Raw genomic sequence first — 20,826 nt, forward strand, 5'->3', positions numbered from 1 at the left:
CTTTTTGTAGATTTTTAATGTATGAGTATGAACTTGAGTGATGTTTACTCACCTGACATCTTCAGATCTAAAGAAGTCAGAAATAAAAAGAGGGGGTATGAGATTAAGTAGAACTCAAGTTGAATAATAGTCTTGCAGTGGTTATTGTGTCAAACTGACAGAGAAGTATCAGATAATATCATATAATGTAGGCACATAAAATTAAAACATATTATATTAATCATTAGGATGTCAGAGAAATTCACAAGAATTTCTAATAGCACTGAAACACCCTGCACCTTTACCACACATCTTTACATTTCTGTTTAAAACCTCACATGTTGAATTTCATACCTGAATGTAGTTTCTTGATCCACAGGAGATATCTTGCGCTGCTTGCTCTCAGCTCAACTGCTGGACTGCTTTCATTTATCGGTTTAAATAGTAAGAAGCAGTGACTAAAAACAAAAGTGAAAACATGAAACTAACATCAACCACAGCTCAGTGACAACGGTCAACAGGAAGGGAGGTGTTTGTGGTAGATTCTATTCTGATCTCATTCTGTCTATTTATCTATTCTAGTTTTCTTTTTTTGGAATCGTTTATTCGTGTCCAAGATTTTCATGTGCTCACACATCTTTAAAATGACCCTTTCAGAAGTTTGATTCTAGAAAAATGTAGTAAAAGTCAATCTTGTTTTTCAGGAGTCCAGGGCCGTAACCATGTCAACCATCTTTATCTGCATCCTTATGACAAACTTTGCATGATGTTTATCAGCTGGGCATTTACAGAAATCCCCCCAGTTACAGGAAACAAAATGTGAAAGCAAACCCCTTTTTTTCTCTCTTGCTGCAGTGGTAGTAAAGTAGAGCTGGAGTTGTGTTAGAATTAGGGGTGTGAACAGTTACAAAAAATTGTAAAAGGTTACACGACGTCATTTTTTCCGTGTACATGGTTAACCATGAAAAAAGAAAAGCAAAGTGGACTTCAATCGCGCTATACAACCAATGGAGGGTGCGGCCGCTTTTCAGAAAGATTCCTCCGTATCACTGCCGCCACTCCAAGTTGTCAGACAGATACAATTGTGCTTTCTAAAGTAGGCTGTATAAGTAACACAGAAAACTTGCCATAGAATTTGTAAAAACAAATACCTGTATAGGCCTATAACAAGGCTATGATAAAACAACTACCATGATGAGTATTACATTTTTTAAAAGGACAAGAGACAAAGGATTTCTGCGTTAGGGCGCGGTCTCACTGGCCATCCGTACCGTGCCCAAGCACGCTTCAAAGCTAAAGTCCAGTTCGCTTGACCAGTGTGACGCTCCGTATCGTGCTCAGGCACTTTGGCACACTTGGGAGAGGTGTGCTTCGGCACGGTACACTTCATGCACGAGCACAAGCACGCGGGTACACAACGCTGACAGCCTTCATTATGGAGAAATCCAGAGTTTCATGTCTGTATCTGACTAACATGACTCAATATAAGACACAAAGTAGCTGTCGTGTTCTCTGTGAGAGACCCCTACCCGAGGTAGAACAAAACACAACCATATCTTTTCATAACTTGAACATGTCTAGTTCATGAAACGGATTGTTGTATACAAATATTTTACTGAAAAATAACTTTTTTTGGATGTTTTATGCATCTTACCAAAGAACGAAAATAGGTCAAATTAGGGCTTCTCCAAAAGGGACAGCTCTAGCCTTATCACATGTATCTCTGGGAATCAGAATCAGAAATTCACCAAATTTGGACAGGATGTTCACGGATAGTAATTAGTTACAATTATGCAAAGTTTTTATCAATACCATTTTCAATTTTTGAATTTTTCACAATTCTGGTCCTGAATGCTCTGGATTTGTTTGGACCAGAGCAGGTCTCCCAAACACATGAACACCCACAAAGACATAAAACAAGTTTTGTAATTGGCTTGGCTGTTTAGTGATGAAGCTAAGTGAGTCTGTTCTTTCTCCAAAGAAGTCCCCGTGCTGCATGTTTCAGTGTATTTGAAGGTACAACAAACATGACTGAGCAGAAACTCATCAAATAAATTAAACATTGATGCAGCTTCAAGTTTTCATATCAACTCATCCACAAAGCTGCAGGTTACAGTCTCTGTAGTGGGGCGTATGAAGAGGGGAGGGGTGTGTTTTGTGTTTGGAGGAGGGACTCTGTCATTTAGAAAAGTGAGAACAAGTTCCTTGTTGTCCTGTGAAGACGGAACAAGAGCATCTTAAACCATCAGAGTGTTGAACATGAGAGTCCATCAGACTTTGATCTGCTTCTTCTTCCTCAGTGAGTACTCTCTATTCCTACACTCCTCTCTTTTCACTGCTGCATTTGTCTTCTTCATAGTTGACTTTATCAGTTACAGGAGACAGAATAAGAAGCAGTCTGTGGTGGGTGGACTCTTTCAAACATGTTGGTTTCTGTGGTTAAACTAGACGTTCAGTGTTAAAATAGAATTGAGGAAACTGAACAGAGTACTTTGAAGCTGACTTTACCAGATAAAACTAAGATACAACTAATAAACCTAGATGTCACAGTTTACCATTTTAAGTTAAGTTGTTCAAGTATTCACTCATAATTCACCTTTTTCTGCATGCTGAATGTAGAAGTTGGATGTATTTTAGAATTCAGCAGACACCAACTTGTAAAAAGTTGAATGACATTTCAGGCATGCAAATGCAAAATGCAAATTTTGCAAAATGCAAATCTCTCTCTCTCTCTGTTTTTTAAGGTATATTTTGGGGCTTTTATGCCCCCCCCCCCTCTCCTTCTGTGGGGTAGGGTATGGTAGGCCTGGTGACGGGCGGTTCGTCAGGTCTGGGTCGTGCCAACGTTGAACGTCTGGTGCAGAATGGAGCGTCGGCTGTGATCCTGGACCTGCCCTCCTCTGATGGAGCGGCTCTGGCTGAGAAACTGGGGGAGCGCTGTGCCTTCGCTCCTGCAGACGTGAGTCACTTGACACAAGCGTCATCGCCCCCGCTCTCCCGCTCGGAGGAAATGTTCCTGAAAATATCACCTGCTGCATTCACTTATCGGCTCTACTCCACTTTTTGCAAAAAAATAAAAAACGAGGGTGGCTCGCTGAAATAAATCCAGATAAAGTCGAGGGATGGGAAATTGCGCGATCTGCATTCAAACATGATGCATCTCACCTTTTCAGGCGTTTGATTAGTAGGCGGCATCCATCACGTCATCCAACACTATCACTGCTGACTTTAGCACGTCAAGTTCTTCATGTGACCTTCAATCAGTATTCGATACTAAACTTTCTCTGGTTCTTCGCCTGCATGCAAAACACACAAAAGTGTATCCTTTATTTATACACATATTCTTGGTCCTATCGATCTAACATCTTAGCGGTTTATGTGATGTCTGTAGAAAACCTGCCGTCACTGCCATGTACAGAAGAAGATACATCCTGCTCAGTTCAGACAGCTTTACTCGTTTACGTTTATCTTAAATGCTTTAGCTCAAAAGGGAAAACTGCACATCAAACATGTGTCCTGTCAGGTGTGACAGTTATATCACCTCCTCCTGCCTGAGCGCTAATTGCATTTTAGCACAAGAAAGAAGGAGGATGGAGGCCGGCGAGAGCAGGGACACAAGAATCAAGTCAACTTCCTAAGTGTCCTGTTGGCGTTTCCCCAGGTGACATCAGAGGCAGACGTGCAGTCGGCGGTGTCCCTGGCCAGAGAGAAGTTTGGAAAGCTGGACCTCGCGGTGAACTGTGCCGGCATCGCTGTCGCCTTTAAAACCTACAACTTCAAGAAGGACTTACCTCACAGCCTGGAGGACTTCCAGCGCGTTATCAATGTAAGACAGACACACGGATGCAGAGGGGAGGGGTGTGTTTTGTGTTTGGAGGAGGGACTCTGTCATTTAGAAAAGTGAGAACAAGTTCCTTGTTGTCCAGTGAAGACGGAACAAGAGCATCTTAAACCATCAGAGCGTTGAACATGAGAGTCCATCAGACTTTGATTTGCTTCTTCTTCCTCAGTGAGTACTCTCTATTCCTACACTCCTCTCTTTTCACTGCTGCATTTGTCTTCTTCATAGTTGACTTTATTAGTTACAGGAGACAGAATAAGAAGCAGTCTGTGGTGGGTGGACTCTTTCAAACATGTTGGTTTCTGTGGTTAAACTAGACGTTCAGTGTTAAAATAGAATTGAGGAAACTGAACAGAGTACTTTGAAGCTGACTTTACCAGATAAAACTAAGATACAACTAATAAACCTAGATGTCACAGTTTACCATTTTAAGTTAAGTTGTTCAAGTATTCACTCATAATTCACCTTTTTCTGCATGCTGAATGTAGAAGTTGGATGTATTTTAGAATTCAGCAGACACCAACTTGTAAAAAGTTGAATGACGTTTCAGTCATGCAAATGCAAAATGCAAATTTTAGAGAATGAATGTAGGAAAGTGTATAGAGATGTAGGATGTCTGTTATTGTTTTGTTTTGGATAATGTGAAACAAATCAGACTGAAAGATCTAAAAAAAAATACAGCATATAGCTCCTGATTATTATTCTCTCTTCCACAGAACTGACAGATGGAAACCCTGTCCGTGAAGGAACTGAAGGAGGAAACTTCTCAGTTGGATGCAGCTTTATATTTTCTGGAAACAGGAAGGTCTTCTGCAGAAACGACTGTGAAGATGAAAACATTCTTTGTGAAACCACAGATGTCAGTGCTCAGTGTGGCAGATACAGCATTGAATTAAGAAATACAGTTCTTTATGTGAGCATCACAAATTTGAGAAAGTCTGACTCTGGATCGTACACATGTTGGTTGGATAGATACTGGGCTCTAGATTCAACTGAGACGTTTGAGCTCAGAGTTAAAGAAGGTGAGTTTTTACTCTTACATCTTTGAAATATCTCAGTAAGTAAACATTTAGTTTAGAGCTGCATCTTTTCTTCATTGTGAACTCTAAAAATTCTTAATTTAAACCAACAGTTTGTCTGTAAATGATCAGATTAGTCGACACGTTGATGTTAATTTGAATATTGTTGCAACAGACAGACAGAATAACTTTCACATTTATCTGTAGTAGAAAAAGTTATTTACTGTTTTTAGAGAATTTGTAATATTTGAGCTCATTTGAGAAGTTTCAACACACAGTTGAAGATGGTATTTTATGTTAGTTTTTACTTTTCAGGTGTTTTATCTTTTCTGTGTTTCTAATAATGGAGTTTTAACCCAGGTCACAGAATATATATTTATAGAAATGTGTTTAATTGTGACTCTGAATGATATTTTCATGTTTATGTTAAAATGTAGCCTACATTTTAAAGTCAACGTGTGCTACACAATAATAAGTTTAACAATCTCTGCTCCTTTAAAACTAACAGCTCAGGGCGCTGGTAGCCTAGTGGATAGAGAGCACACCCCATGTAGGGAGGCTGTAGTTACTCCAAACTCTCTCTAAGGTTTATTTTTGGGCTTGTTATGCCTTTATTTGAGATGTTGGATAGACTCAGAGAGAGAGAGAGAGAGAGACAGAAAGAGAGACAGAGAGAGAGAGAGACAGAGAGAGAGAGACAGAGAGAGAGAGAGAGAGAGAGAAAGAGAGAGACAGAGAGAGAGAGAGAGAGAGAGAGAGAGTGTGGATGACATGCAGGAAAGGAGCCACAGGCTGGATTCAAACCCAGGCTGCTCGCTTGGAGGACAAAAGCCTCCGTACTAACCACTAGAATACCAGCCCCTCTCTCCCTGATTTCTGACTCTATCCACTGTCTCTAAATAGAGGAATAAAAACCCCCAAAAGATAAACCTTAAAAACCTCCAGCTCATCTGTAAATTATAAGATCAGATCAAACAATTGAAAATGTTTTCACCAAACACGATGATCGACTGCTGCTTTGAGCTTTATTGGTGTCAGATTTAATTTGTACCTTTATTTTTAAATTGTATTTTCCAGCTATAACCACCTCTAAACCAAACACGACTCCTAAACCATCATCGACCCGCTCGACCTCCACACTGACCACAGCGCAGACTGTGAGCTCCAGTTCAGGAAGCACCACGACTTCACCACACTCATCTGAGACAACCGAGAAATATGAACAGGGCACATCAGCTTCTGGTTCAGGTACATTAAAAAAATGATTAGTAAAAATATAGTTTAGAGCTGCATCATTTCTTCATTGTGAATTATCAAAATTTTCAGTTTATACCACCATCTTATCTGTAAATGATCAGATTAGTGGACATTTTGAAGTTATTCTCAGACTTTAAGTATTTTTCTTCTCCCTGCAGATTTCTTGTGTAGTTGTTTATGTAAGTTGTTTTTAGTCTGCACATGCTCATACTGTGCTAATGTACGTACATACACATGTCAAACTTACATTCATTGTTGGACTTGACTTGGAATATCTTTTAAAATGAAGCAGGAAATTAAATAAAAACAATCATGTTCCTCAGGCTTTAAGCTGCTTGTGCGTCTGATCCTGGTCTTCATATTTATTGTATCATCAGCAGCTGTGCTGATAGTCTGCAGGAGGAGGACCACAACACCTGAAGGTGAGATGTTAACATCATCTAAAACTCACCACACTCACAAAGTAGCCAGCATCCTGGTCTGATGGAGAAAAACACAACTCAGCTGTCTGAAGGAAAGAGGCTCCACAAAATGCAACAAGTGGTCCTGATCTTCTGAATTATGTTTTTCAGAATCCCATGTGGAACTAGACTACGTAAATATCAACCATGTGAGTGTCTGAGAAGATTGTTGAATAGTGAACTTCATTAAAGATGGTAAAAACATCAGACATCAATACAAACTAAACCCTTCTTTCTTCTTCTTCTGCAGGACGATCAAGAGCATGACGAGATCGGAGAGGAGGACAGACAGAGTGGACTTCCTCCTGTGGAAACATCTACACTTTAAAATTCATGTTGCAGCGAGTCCAGAGCAGAACTATTTTTTTTAACACATTTTGGTTGAAAGATAACATCTTCATTGCAGAGCAGAGATAAGATCGTGGGAATGTGGTTGACAATCTAAAAAAGAAGAAGTTGTTTCCTCTTCTTTAAGTTTAACTTCAAGTTCTCAGAAACCTGTGTGATGAAAACAGGAAACAGGCGATGTTGTGCTCATGTCTGTAAAAAGTGTGTATCTGGACTGTAAACCACAAACTTTGACCTTTTGATGAAGAAGACCCTCAGCTGAATATTTTGTTTTATTCAGTAAGATCATGTTTTTATGTTTTGTGTAATAAGAGGATCTTGAAGTGCACACTGTTGAATTCCTGAAGTTTTGGACACATGTCACTGAATCTCAATGAAACAGAAAACGTTGATGCTAACTTAAGTCCCGTACAGATTGATCATTTTGTCATCAGTGCTCATTTGGAGCTGCACTTGATTCTGTTGCCCCGATAGAAATAAAGATAATAAATAGTTTGGGCCAGAATTTCAATTCTGTGGTCATTGTCTGACTAAACTGTGTTGATGATTGATTTGAGATATAGCCAGAGTGCCAAATCCAAGATGGCTGCCGGCGCCATGTTGGAAAATTAACTTTTGAACCTGAGCACCTAGAATCGTGTAAGAAGACACTTTTTTTGTGTAAGCCAACCACGAGGATTCAGACTCTGACCTCAGTTTGATGTTATGACATCATTTTGACACAGAAATCTAAGAAAGCTGCCGTCCAGTAGAGTGAAAATGTAAGTTTGGAATGGAAAGGTAAGATGTGGTGTTTGAGGTGTGCCATTTGTACAGTATGTAAAGAAGCAAAATAACAATGATAAACTATAGCTATTGTAATTAAGAATCCATGCCAACCAAACATGTATGGTTTAGTAACAGCAATTCATGTTTCAGGGGTCTTTTCATAATTATGTTCAGTTCTCAAGTATAACTCAATGCAACACATTAAAACAACATGAAGTTATTTCTTCTTAGTTTGCTTTTGTTTACTTGTCAACAGACTATGTACATTTTTCTTTTTGAGTCTTTTATCTTTAATCATTACTTTCTTTCAATACAGAGACGTTGTGTTATAGTTTTGTCTTTTTCTAGTTTGGTTTTTCGATGTTTAGTGCTTCATGATTTAGTTTGTAGTTGTCCTCTGTGTTTCTTGTATTCCTGTCTGTGTGATTGCCCTGATTGTCCTCACCTGTGTCTTGTTAGTCTCACCTGTGTCTGATTCCCCTGTGTATTTAGTCTCTGTGTTTCTGCCCTTCCGTGTCAGTTCATTGTTGCATGTATGTTGTAGGTGTCATATGTGAGTTTACTCGTGGCTACTTGTTTTCTTGTGTTTGGCTTTCTGAAGTGAGTTTTTGTTTAATTAAATAATTTTTGGTTCTGCATCTGGGTCCTCCTCTTGGATTTCTCAAACCGTAACACATTGTTTATTGTTCCTGTTCTGTAAAAAAAAAGCGAGGTAACTCTTTTAACTTTGTGCTGTGCTCATATTATTTTTTTATCCCCAATAAAAAAAAGATTAATCTAAAAAAAAAAAAGAAACTGGTTGAAGAGGAGGAGAATATGTGACCTTTAAGCTGTATGTAAAATATCTACTGACTGAGGTGATAAAGTGACCTCACTATATAATCAGACATTAAGGAAACATGCTATGTTGAAGTGCTGGCTTCTCTGACAACAATGCAGCAGCCAGTATGTCCTCCTTCTAACTTTAGATTCTGCTCCTGAATGCTCTGGATTTGTTTGGACCAGAGCAGGTCTCCCAAACACATGAACACCCACAAAGACATAAAACATAATAAAACATTGATGCAGCTTCAAGTTTTCATATCAACTCATCCACAAAGCTGCAGGTTACAGTCTCTGTAGTGGGGCGTATGAAGAGGGGAGGGGTGTGTTTTGTGTTTGGAGGAGGGACTCTGTCATTTAGAAAAGTGAGAACAAGTTCCTTGTTGTCCAGTGAAGACGGAACAAGAGCATCTTAAACCATCAGAGTGTTGAACATGAGAGTCCATCAGACTTTGATCTGCTTCTTCTTCCTCAGTGAGTACTCTCTATTCCTACACTCCTCTCTTTTCACTGCTGCATTTGTCTTCTTCATAGTTGACTTTATCAGTTACAGGAGACAGAATAAGAAGCAGTCTGTGGTGGGTGGACTCTTTCAAACATGTTGGTTTCTGTGGTTAAACTAGACGTTCAGTGTTGAAATAGAATTGAGGAAACTGAACAGAGTACTTTGAAGCTGACTTTACCAGATAAAACTAAGATACAACTAATAAACCTAGATGTCACAGTTTACCATTTTAAGTTAAGTATTGACTCATAATTCACCTTTTTCTGCATGCTGAATGTATCAGTTGGATGTATTTTAGAATTCAGCAGACACCAACTTGTAAAAAGTTGAATGACGTTTCAGTCATGCAAATGCAAAATGCAAATTTTAGAGAATGAATGTAGGAAAGTGTATAGAGATGTAGGATGTCTGTTATTGTTTTGTTTTGGATAATGTGAAACAAATCAGACTGAAAGATCTAAAAGAACACAGAATATAGCTCCTGATTATTTATCTCTTTTCCACAGAACTGACGGATGGATTCTCTTTTCATGAAGATATCGGTGTCCGTGAAGGAACTGAAGGAGGAAACTTCTCAGTTGAATGCAGCTTTAAATCTTCTGTAAGAAGGAAGGTCTTCTGCAGAAACGACTGTGAAGATGGAGACATTCTTTGTGAAACCACAGATGTCAGTGCTCAGTGTGGCAGATACAGCATTGAATCAGGTTTAAATAACGCTTTTTATGTGAGCATCACGAATTTGAGAAAGTCTGACTCTGGATCATACATATGTTGGTTGGATAGATACTTGGCTCTAGATTCAAGTGAGACGTTTGAGCTCAGAGTTAAAGAAGGTGAGTTTGTACTCTCAATGGACTTCTTTACATCTTTGAAATATCTCAGTAAGTAAACATTTAGTTTAGAGCTGCATCTTTTCTTCATTGTGAACTCTAAAAATTCTTAATTTAAACCAACAGTTTGTCTGTAAATGATCAGATTAGTCGACACGTTGAAGTTAATTTGAATATTGTTGCAACAGACAGACAGAATAACTTTCACATTTATCCGTCATAGAAAAAGTTATTTACTGTTTTTAGAGAATTTGTAATATTTGAGCTCATTTGAGAAGTTTCAACACACAGTTGAAGATGGTATTTTATGTTAGTTTTTACTTTTCAGGTGTTTTATCTTTTCTGTGTTTCTAATAATGGAGTTTTAACCCAGATCACAGAATATATATTTATAGAAATGTGTTTAATTGTGACTCTGAATGATATTTTCATGTTTATGTTAAAATGTAGCCTACATTTTGAAGTCAACGTGTGCTACACAATAATAAGTTTAACAATCTCTGCTCCTTTAAAACTAACAGCTCAGGGCGCTGGTAGCCTAGTGGATAGAGAGCACGCCCCATGTAGGGAGGCTGTAGTTACTCCAAACTCTCTCTAAGGTTTATTTTTGGGCTTTTTGTGCCTTTATTTGAGATGTTGGATAGACTCAGAAAACAGAGAGAGAGAGAGACAGAGAGAGAGAGAGAGAGAGAGAGAGAGAGTGTGGATGACATGCAGGAAAGGAGCCACAGGCAGGATTCAAACCCAGGCTGCTCGTTTGGAGGACAAAAGCCTCCGTACTAACCACTAGAATACCAGCCCCTCTCTCCCTGATTTCTGACTCTATCCACTGTCTCTAAATGAAGGCAAAAAAAACCCAAAAGATAAACCTTAAAAACCTCCAGCTCATCTGTAAATTATAAGATCGGCTCAGATCAAACAATTGAAAATGGTTTCACCAAACACGATGATCGATTGCTGCTTTGAGCTTTATAGATGTTTTAACATTTTATACCTTTTTTTCAAATGTTTTTTTCCAGCTACAACGACCTCTAAACCAAACACGACCTCCACACTGACCACAGCGCAGACTGTGAGCTCCAGTTCAGGAAACATCACGACTTCACCACACTCGCCTCAGACAACAAAGAAATCTGAGCAGCACTCATCAGCTTCTGGTTCTGGTCCCACACGTAAAAACAATCTTAACAGATATTCTTCTTTTTAATCTTCAGCATACAAACATTACAAAATGTGAAAATAATGGGGGCGCCTATAGCCTAGTGGCTAGCTGATGCGCCCAATTTACGGAGGCTGTGGTCCTCAGAGTGGGCGGTCCGGATTTGACCTGTGGCTCCTTGTCTTTCAAAAACCTTTAAAAAGATGTGAAAATAATGGCACCTCACATACTACAGGATTTTATAATCGTTATCATGCCTGGTGGTGGAACCCACCACCTCACTTGACCTCACGTATACAATGGAGCTGGTGGTTAAATTTGCGATTTGAATGCTTTGAGCAGAGACGGAAAAAACATAATAAATGAGTTTTTGGTGAAGAAATGTCAGATTCAGAAAATATGGATTGTCTGTTCTTCAGCGAAAGCTGGAGGTAAGATTTGAACTGTCAGATACATTCCAGGTGTCAGTCGTACCTGTTCAGGTTGTGTCTTGCTGCCAGTCGCCATTCCTACTCCTCCCTCGTCTCTCATGGTTATTGTAGTGACGCGTGACTTCCGCCAGAATCTTTCATTACGTAATCGTCAGGATTTGAAATCCTAAATATCAAACATGTTTAAAGTAAATTGTAGCAGTTACGATGCTCTCTGAGCAGATCAGGGAAGCTATGGTTGATTGGATCTTAATACCACTCACTCTAATCTGGGCAGAACAGTTCTAGTCAGGCACCCCCCCCCCCCCCCCAGAAAACTTTCCTCTTTCAGAGCTCTGAATAATATTAATAATTTAATCAAAAACATTCAGTTCTTTTAACTGTGACTTATCAAGGCGCCAGTGACTTAGTGGTTAGTTTGTACGCCCCATGTACAGAGGCTACAGTCCTCAAAGCGGGAGGCCCGGGTTCATACATGTCATCCCCCCCCCCCCCCTCTCTCTCTCTCTCTCTCTCTCTCTCTCTCTCTCTCTCTCTCTCTCTCTTTCTCTTTCTGATTTCTGATTCTATCGACTGTCCTGTCTCTCTCAAAGGAAATTTTCTAAAGTAAAAAAACATCTGGCTGATAAATTTTCACCTTTGTTTTCCTTCCAGATCGTCGATGACTCGAGTAAACTCAACTACTCTGAGGTGGATTTCTCCAACAGCCAAGCTGCCTCTCGTAACAGCGCCCCCTCTGGTGGAGCAAAAGATGATGTCATCTACTCCGTGCCCCGGGCAGAAGCTAGCTCAGAGAACACTTTGGCTCCTCTGTACTCTACCGTTACTTTAAATTAGCTTTAGCTTCAATGCTATCAGCGCAGCATTTATTCTCAGGTTACAGTTCAACAATTATCTGTTTTTCTTTTGGCAAGCTGTGATAGGTTAAGATTTTTATTAACAGAGCTGCATAAAAAAATAGCTTCAAGTCAGACCTACTATTGCTATGGAAACAGTAAAGGTCCAATATGTAAGATGGACTGCAGTACCCATTTTGAACACCAGGTGTCAGAGTTACATATTGGTTATTTAAGTTGAGTTTTTTTTGTTTTTACAAGATATTTAGCATAAATTATTTTGTTAAATGTTTATATTTCTGAAGGCACAAGTTATACGTTACAGTTCAGTTATTGAGGGGCTAATTTTGGGTTAACAGAGACTTTGTCATCAAGGATTTTCATTGAGAACTTTGCTCAAACAAATTACAGTAATGTGCAGTAAAGTGTTCAGCAGGTGACAAACACGTTTCTGAAATGGAGGGTTAAATGTTCACGTTTGGTTTAATGTTAATGATGGAGGGACGACCAGTTTTACTGTTTATTCAAACTTATTGCATTTTCCATCACCTCTATTTGTGCAGATAGTTATCAGTTTTAATGTTACTGGTAAATAAATAAAAAAGTCTGCAGGCAAAATTAAATGATTTCTCTCTCTGAATGATAAGACTCCAGGACCCTGAGATGGGTTTTTATTATTTCTGTGAACTAACATGGACTGCAGTATGAAGTATATACTTATATTCCACAACATAAATGATGTCCACCTCTTCAAGCTGTGAAACTGAGAAACTACTTACATGTTATAGAATAGAATAGAATTACTTTATTGATCCCAAACTGGGAAATTGTGGAGTTACAGCAGCAGGTTAGCCAACACACAATGGCCCTCACTTATCAAACGTACGTACGGCAGAAAAATGGGTGTACGGTCATTTCCACGCAAAGTTCAGCACTTATCAATCTGGACGTGAGCGGAGGGTACGCTTAAATCCCACGCCAGGTCTCAGTTCGTGTACGCACGTTTTCAACTCAGTGTGGACTTGCGGTGCAACGAATCTGTCTGTGTCGGAGAATAATTAGATCACACTATAACAGTGCTTGTTCAGACGGATAGCTAGAGGTTCACAGATTTACTGTTAGATAAGATATCTCAAATGTATTTTATATTACGCTTCACCTCAAACGATCTCTGTAGGCTACATTGCCTTTTAAATAATGTTGAGCAGCGCGAGCTGTCAGGTGATTTCTTTAATTGTGTGTTTTATTTGATGAATTTTTGTTTGTTTAATCGATTTACTTTAAAGATTAAAGATTAGAGAGGCTCTGCTGGACTATGGAGGGTGTGTGTCTGCCTCAGATGTTTATGGTGCAGGAAGAACGCCACAACAGCCGGAGTTGCTCTTACTCTGGATCTCTTTCCTTTTTTTTTTTATTCTTCAGCTCAGGAGAGATTCCTTTTTCTTTTTAAGAGTATTTTTACATAACATCCTGAAATCATATCAATTAAATACATTTTTAGCACAAGTGATCACATAGTGGAATTTTACTTTGTCTTTGAGTACCAAATAAGAGCATTTTCAATTTTTATCTGTATATAAACATACCAAAATCATTTTAACACGTAACCATCAATGAAGTGCATTTTATAGCTTTTTACAATTAACACAAACAACATGAATTTACAGTTCACATTTTATGTAAAACTAATTTAACCATGCCTACCTGGTGTATAATACAAAAGCACACAATCAGCATTGATATGCAACTGCAAGGACTCACATCTGTATAACACAAAAACACTCACACAAGAGCATTAACGTGAGCATCACGGCCACGAGGAAGCAGCTAACTGGTAAGCTAACTAGCATTAGCTCGGTATGTAAACAAACTGAAACTCGTAAAATAAAATAAACATTTCTACACATAAATGTCCGAAACTCTAACAGTACATTCTAAATGGGTTCGTGGACAAAATACATGTTACCTAAAGTTTTTGGAACAGTTTTAAACCATTAAACAGAGATATGTTGGTCGCAGCACTTAACACACACACCCACCTTCAGCTCAGGAGAGATTCCTTTGCTTAGGTACGTACGGTGGCCAGCTAGGAGCCCTACAGTTGCGCTATTAGACCACCAGGCGGCAACAAAGTAACATAAATATGACAGACACATTAATTATGTAGAAATTCAAAAGAGGTTCATTCTAACTCTGTTACATCAGGACCTTCTTTTATGTAAGAGTTAAATTCTTATGTTTGGAAAGAAGGCTAATCGGATGAGAAGTGCACATTGCACAGCGTTTGATCAAACACTTTATTCATGTGATGCAGGACGTTTCAGGTTTCTCTTCTCTTTTAAAGTATCATTAATGGCGAGCTGCCAGTGCAGCCGACGTTATCCGACACAGATGCAGGTTCGCCTGCACCACTTGTGCCTGATATTGAGGTTGAACCGATGAAAGAAGCCACTCGCTCCACGATCTGGGATAATTTCAGGTGGGGTCCGGCTGGCGTCCTCTGGTCTGCTCCGGGAGCTGCTTCTTTTAAGACCCACAACACTAGGATACATTGTAGCGATCGTTTGGTCTGACCAGGTTTTTTAAACTAAAAGTATAAAAAATATATATATTATAGCCTATAATATGTACGTTACATATCACGGATGTTAAATTAAATATTAAAAACTCCAGCTGAGTTTTTAATAGTTTAATTAAATATTTTTAATATTTAAAACCATCCCTGTTGAGATTTCCATGCAGGCGCATTTCTTCTGAAGCTCGCTAATCCTACATTTCAGACTGCCAAACAACATAATGTTATTCCTCTTTACTTTTCTCTGTTATGGTGTCACTCAGGTCATATCTCGTTTCTCTTCTTTGCCGTATTAAGTATATCCATGCCGTAAACTCTGGGGGCGAGGACAGCTGATCCGTGAATAAATAGGGGCGTGGTATTTAAATGACGATCGTTTCCAGCCGCCACACTTATCAACACCCGGTCACGTTTCATAGGTCCCACGTGGACTCTGTCGTATGGGGATTTCTACACCCAAATCTGCGCTGGTCTCTACACCAGATTGATAAGTGAGGGCCAATATGAGTAAAAAAAACACAATGTTAGCAAATCTAAACATAATATAATATTAAATACAAAGTAAATAAGCACTAAAAATATCAAAACTAAGAATGTGACTATATACAACCAGGATTTAACTAAGCATTACTAGTCTTAAATAGGAAGATTAAATGTGAATGTGCAAAAACAGAGTCGTAAATGGTTGTAAATTAAACATGAAAGATTAAATGTGAATGTGCAAAAACAGAGTTGTAAATGGACAGTATTGACATAAGTTAAAGTGCATGAGTGTAGACATATTATAAGCAGAAACTATACAATATAACAGGGAGTAAACAGCCAAATGAAGTGAACATGAGTGCAGGGATCATTTGTAAATTTAACATGTGCAGAACAGATGACAGTATGGAGAGACAGATATTATCATGATGACAGTTCTCTGCTCGCATGAGGTGAGCTGTTGTACAGAGTTATGGCCTTCGGTAAGAAAGATTTCTTGTGACTGTCCTTGTGACAGCAGAGTTGTATCAGTCTGTTGGAGAAGCTGCTCCGCTGTTTGTCCAGTAGGGTGTGCAAAGGGTGATCAGGATTATCCATAATGGAAAACAGTTTGTTAAGAGTCCTCCTCTCTGTCACCACTACAAAAGAGTCCAGCTTGCAGCTTGTCACAGAGCAGGCCTTCTTAATGAGTTTGTCCAGTCTCTTAGTGTCACCAGCTCCAATGCTGCTCCCCCAGCAGACCACAGCAGAGAACAGTGCACTGGCCACAACAGACTGATAGAAGATCTCCAACATCTTGCTGCGCACGTTGAAGGATCTCAGCTTCCTCAGAAAGTAGAGTCGGCTCATCCCCTTCTTGTACACAGCCTGAGTGTTGGCCTTCCAGTTCAGTTTGTTGTCTATGTTGACACCCAGGTACTTGTACTCCTCCACCACAGACACATCCTCTCCCAGGATGCACAGCGGTGGTGGCTCTGTCCTCTTCCTTCTGAAGTCGATCACCATCTCCCTGGTCTTATCCACGTTCAGAATCAGGTGATTTCTTCCTGTCCACTCCACAAAGTTATCCACCAGCTCTCTGTACTCCCCCTCTTGCCAATCACTTATACACCCCACCACCGCAGAGTCATCAGAAAACATCTGCAAGTGGCATGACCTGGAGTTGTACTGAAAGTCAGAGGTGTACAAGGTGAAAAGGAAAGGAGACAGCACAGTCCCCTGTGGAGCTCCTGTACCGCTCTCCACCATTCCAGACTGAACACTGCCAAGTCGGACAAACTGTGGTCTTTCTGTCAGGTAGTCAGTAATCCAGGAGATGATGGACGAGTCCACACCCATCAACTGCAGCTTCTCTTCCAGCAGTTGTGGCTGGATGGTGTTGAATGCACTGGAGAAATCAAAAAAGGTGATTCTCACAGTGCAGCCGTTTCCCTCCAGATGTGAGTGAGCACGCTGCAGCAGGTAGATGATGGCATCGTCCACTCCCAGGTGTGGCTGGTAGGCAAATTGTAGAGGGTCAAGGGATGGTTTCATCTGCGGCCTGAGGTGGGTCAAGACGAGCCTCTCCAACACTTTCATCACATGAGATGTGAGAGCCACTGGTTGATAGTCCTTGAGATCAGATGGTGTCGTCTTCTTTGGGACCGGGACCAAGCAGGTCGTTTTCCACAGCACCGGTATCCTCTAAGGTGTTGCAGAATCTCAGACAGCTGTCTGAACCCTTGGGCTGATGCCGTCTGGGCCTGGAGCCTTGCTAATGTGTAGTTTCTCCAGCTGTCTCTTAAACTGGCCAGTTGTTAGAGTCGGGGGGGGGATGGAGCGATTCACCTCAGAGGGGGAAGTGCACTCCTGTGGTGCGGGGCCAGAGTCCAAAGAGTTCACCATGGGGGGTTGGCTGGGAAGGAAGAAAATACAAAGGGAGGCTGGAAGGTGTGAAGGACAGGGTGTTGTTTGAGGTGGGAGAGGCAGATGAAGGCTGTGAACTAAACCGGTTGAAGAACAGGTTTAGTTCATTCTCCAGGCTGCCAGAATGTTGTTTTTCTCTCCCCTTGAAACCAGTGATTTCCCTCATTCCAGTCCACACATCCCTCACGTTGTTCTGATGGAAGCTTTTCTCCTGTATGAGTCCTTACACTCCCTCAGCTTTTCCCTCAGATCATGCTGTATCCTTTTCAGCTCCTCCCTGTTTCCAGACCTGAAGGCTTGTTTCTTTTTGTTGAGAAGGGCTTTCAGGTCACTGGTGATTCCAGGGTTTGTTGTTAGGAAAACAGCGTACAGTCCGGGCCGGTGAAGCAGTGTTTTCACAGAATTTAATGTATTCTGTGATGCAGTCAGTCATGCTGTTAATGTCCTCTCCATGTGGCTCGCAGAGTACATCCCAGTCTGTGGACTCAAAGCAGTCCTGCAGTGCCTCATTGCTCTCCTGTGTCCACCTCCTAACAGTCCTTGTGGTCACAGGCTGCCTTTGGACCAGGGGGATATACTCTGGTGTCAGTAGGACCAGGTTGTGGTCTGATCTGCCCAGGGGGGGAAGGGCAGTGGTACTGTATGCTTCCTTAACGTTAGCATGCAGAAGGTCCAGTGTTTTATTTTCTCTAATTGGACAGTTAACATATTGATGAAAAGTGTTTTGTCCATTTTCACATGATTAAAGTCCCCGGTAATGGCTACAAAAGCATTTGGATGCTTAGTTTGAGGCTGTGAAACAGTAGAGTGAAGTGCATCACTCACAGACTCGGCATCAGCTGACGGTGGGATGTAAACAGCTATAACAATGGCGCACGTGAATTCCCTGGGCAGGTAATATGGGCGCATTCCAACAGCTAACAGTTCAATGTCCGGGCTGCAGAGACGTTCCTTCACACTAACATGGCCAAGATTACACCATCTCTCACTCACATACAGTGCCATCCCTCCACCTTTCTTCTTACCTCTCTTAATAACGTCCCTGTCAGCCCGAAAAGTCCTGAAGCCGGGTACCGCCACGCTGTGGTCCGGGATGTCCGAGTGCAGCCATGTTTCCGTGAAGCACATAATACTGCACTGGCGGTATTCCCACTGGTGCTGGACAAGCGCGTCGAGTTCGTCCGTCTTATTGCCCAAAGACCTCACGTTCCCCATAATCACCGCTGGTACAGAAGGCTTATGTTTTCTCTTCTTAGCTCTCCTCTTAGCTCCAGCTCTGCAACCCCGGCGTCGCCTCCTCAGCTCCTCCGGAATTACAGCTCCGGGCAGTAGCACCTTGGAGAGCGCCATCAGCTGATCGCGTGTGTAAACAATGCCCTCACTCAGCTGTGCGTTGCTCTCCGTTACAAAGAATGTCCAAAGTAACAGAAAAACAGCGCAAAAAGTTCCAAGAGCGAAAGTAGCCATTTCCACACAATAGATTAAACTAATACTGAATGACTGTGATCTTAAAACGCTTAGGTAACATTCAAATAAGCAGAGAGTACAGTATGTTCTTCTTCTTCTCTCTAGTCCCTCACACAAACAACTTTTATACACAAGGGGAGGAGCCGACCGTCCCGACCATGTAAACACGGCTCAGACAACAACACAGACAGCGGGACTCGAGCTTCTCACTCATTGTAGACAGTCATGACTCAGAGACACATTTATACAGGATATACTTTCTGCTATATTTATGTGTAAAATGTTTGCACATTCTGCCTTTAAACCACAAACTTTGATCTTTTGATGAGGAAGACCCTCAGCTGAATGTTTTGTTTTATTCAGTAAGATCATGTGTTTATGTTTTGTGTAATAAGAGGATCTTGTAGTGCACAATGTTAAAACTCCTGTTGTTTTGGACACATGTCACTGAATGTCAATGAAAGAATTCCTGAAAAATAACCAGCCATGTAGTTATGTGTAGGGGTTGTGTTAGTGGGAGGGGAGGGGGTGTTTAGATATATCATGCATGTTATGTGTTTTATATTGAAAGCCTCTTCAGGGACTGGCATTGGAAATTAGCATGAGCTATAAATGCTGTGGTGCAGTGCATTGGAAAGTAGTTGTTCAGTTCTCCATGTATACTGCACCTGTCACTGCCAAATAAAGCAAGAAAAAAATAACAACAGAAAACTTTGATGCTAACTTAAGTCCCTTTCAGCTCGATCATTTTGTCATCAGTGCTCATTTGGAGTTGCACTTGATTCCGTTGCACCGATAGAAATAAAGATAATAAAATAAAACCCACCAATCAATTGAGGCAGACACCTTGAGCTGCACAGATTTGCATCATCAACACGGCCAGCGTGGCAGCTTTTGACGGACAGGTCATAAAATAAAAACACACACACCTCAAAAGAAATGTGTTTTCATGCTGTTCATCAACTATTCTTTTTCTTTGTTTGCTCTCCAGGTCGGCCAGGCGGCGTATTCAGCTTCTAAAGGCGGCATCGTTGGAATGACTCTCCCCATCGCTCGAGATCTGGCACCCATGGGCATCAGGGTCGTCACCATAGCACCTGGTTAGTCTACGTGCTGAAAGTCCAGATTTTTACAGGAGGATTGTCTCTGGCCCCTAAGAGGTGTAAAGTCCTCCGTTAAATACAGTTGTCATGGTTTCGTTTTGAAAGGCGGGATAGCTCGGAGGATGAGGAGGGGCGGAGGGTTTCACCGGCTGTTTGGCCTCTGGAGTGTGTTCTCTGCGTGATTGATCACGTCTCTTAGAAATGTATGATGACTTTGAGTTAAACTCCTGCTTTTGTTTTTCCATCAGCTGAGATCGTTTCATCCGTCCATCTTTAAGAGAGTGCTGTTTAAATGTCTTGTGCTGTAATTGACAATCTCACCACTTGGTGTCACTGTTGTTATTTAACACTAGCTGCAGATGAAGGATGAAGGCTTTTAGTTCATGATGCTTTGTCATTCTTTACAGTTTCCTCACTGTGGATGAACAGTAGTTAATTTTCAGGCTTTTCAATGATCTGTCACAGGAAGTTAAAACGGCACATCTGGAACAAAACTGTCCTCGGCTCCAGCTGTGATCACCTGTGGCCTGCTCTGTGTTTAAATGACTGTCTCTTTCTCCCTCCAGGTCTGTTCTCCACCCCCCTCCTGGCCGGTCTTCCAGAGAAGGTCCGCTCCTTTCTCGCCCGACAGGTGCCCTTCCCCTCGCGCCTGGGAGACCCCGCTGAGTTTGCTCACCTGGTGACGTCACTGGCTGAAAACCCCATGATTAACGGAGAGGTCATCAGACTGGACGGAGCCATTCGCATGCAGCCCTGAGACAGACGCTGTGTGTGTGTGTGTGTGTGCACATGAGACTGTATATCATTCAGAGCATTGCAGGACTGTCTGCACTCCACTTTGGTTGTTTTGTAACTAAACCTGATTATAATAAACCTCAGATGGGTTTCATGATCCACTTTGGTTTTTCTTGATTTATTTCTTTGAAAGTTGAACCACAGCCACCACTTGGCAGAAAGAGATAAACTATGACAGAGAGAAAACTTAAAAAAGAACACCAAGATATAAGATTTAAGATATCAAAAGAAGGATCTGAATG

At 41.0% G+C, this 20,826-nt stretch overlaps 1 protein-coding gene across 1 annotated transcript; it reads left to right on the forward strand.

Annotated features, from left to right (window-relative positions):
• The first annotated feature begins 2,742 nt into the window (after window positions 1-2,742).
• LOC109979201 (3-hydroxyacyl-CoA dehydrogenase type-2-like) lies at window positions 2,743-20,569 on the forward strand. The gene is made up of 6 exons (XM_065961452.1): window positions 2,743-2,938; window positions 3,641-3,837; window positions 16,619-16,640; window positions 19,547-19,591; window positions 19,678-19,786; window positions 20,356-20,569. Exons 1-6 carry the CDS (start codon window positions 2,777-2,779, stop codon window positions 20,544-20,546), a joined length of 726 nt encoding a protein of 241 aa, XP_065817524.1. The 5' UTR covers window positions 2,743-2,776; the 3' UTR covers window positions 20,547-20,569.
• Window positions 20,570-20,826: the final 257 nt, after the last annotated feature.

The sequence above is a fragment of the Labrus bergylta genome, chromosome 12 (assembly GCF_963930695.1).
Source record: "Labrus bergylta chromosome 12, fLabBer1.1, whole genome shotgun sequence".
Taxonomy (NCBI): domain Eukaryota; kingdom Metazoa; phylum Chordata; class Actinopteri; order Labriformes; family Labridae; genus Labrus; species Labrus bergylta.

Excerpts from the sequence above, each read along its gene's own strand:
- LOC109979201 (XM_065961452.1), top strand. The coding sequence starts at position 2,777 with ATGGTAGGCCTGGTGACGGGCGGTTCGTCAGGTCTGGGTCGTGCCAAC. Across the intron at positions 3,838-16,618 it reads CACGGATGCAGAGGGGAGGG|TAATCCAGGAGATGATGGAC; the intron begins GTGTGTTTTGTG and ends TCAGGTAGTCAG. Across the intron at positions 19,592-19,677 it reads TGGCAGCTTTTGACGGACAG|GTCGGCCAGGCGGCGTATTC; the intron begins GTCATAAAATAA and ends TTTGCTCTCCAG.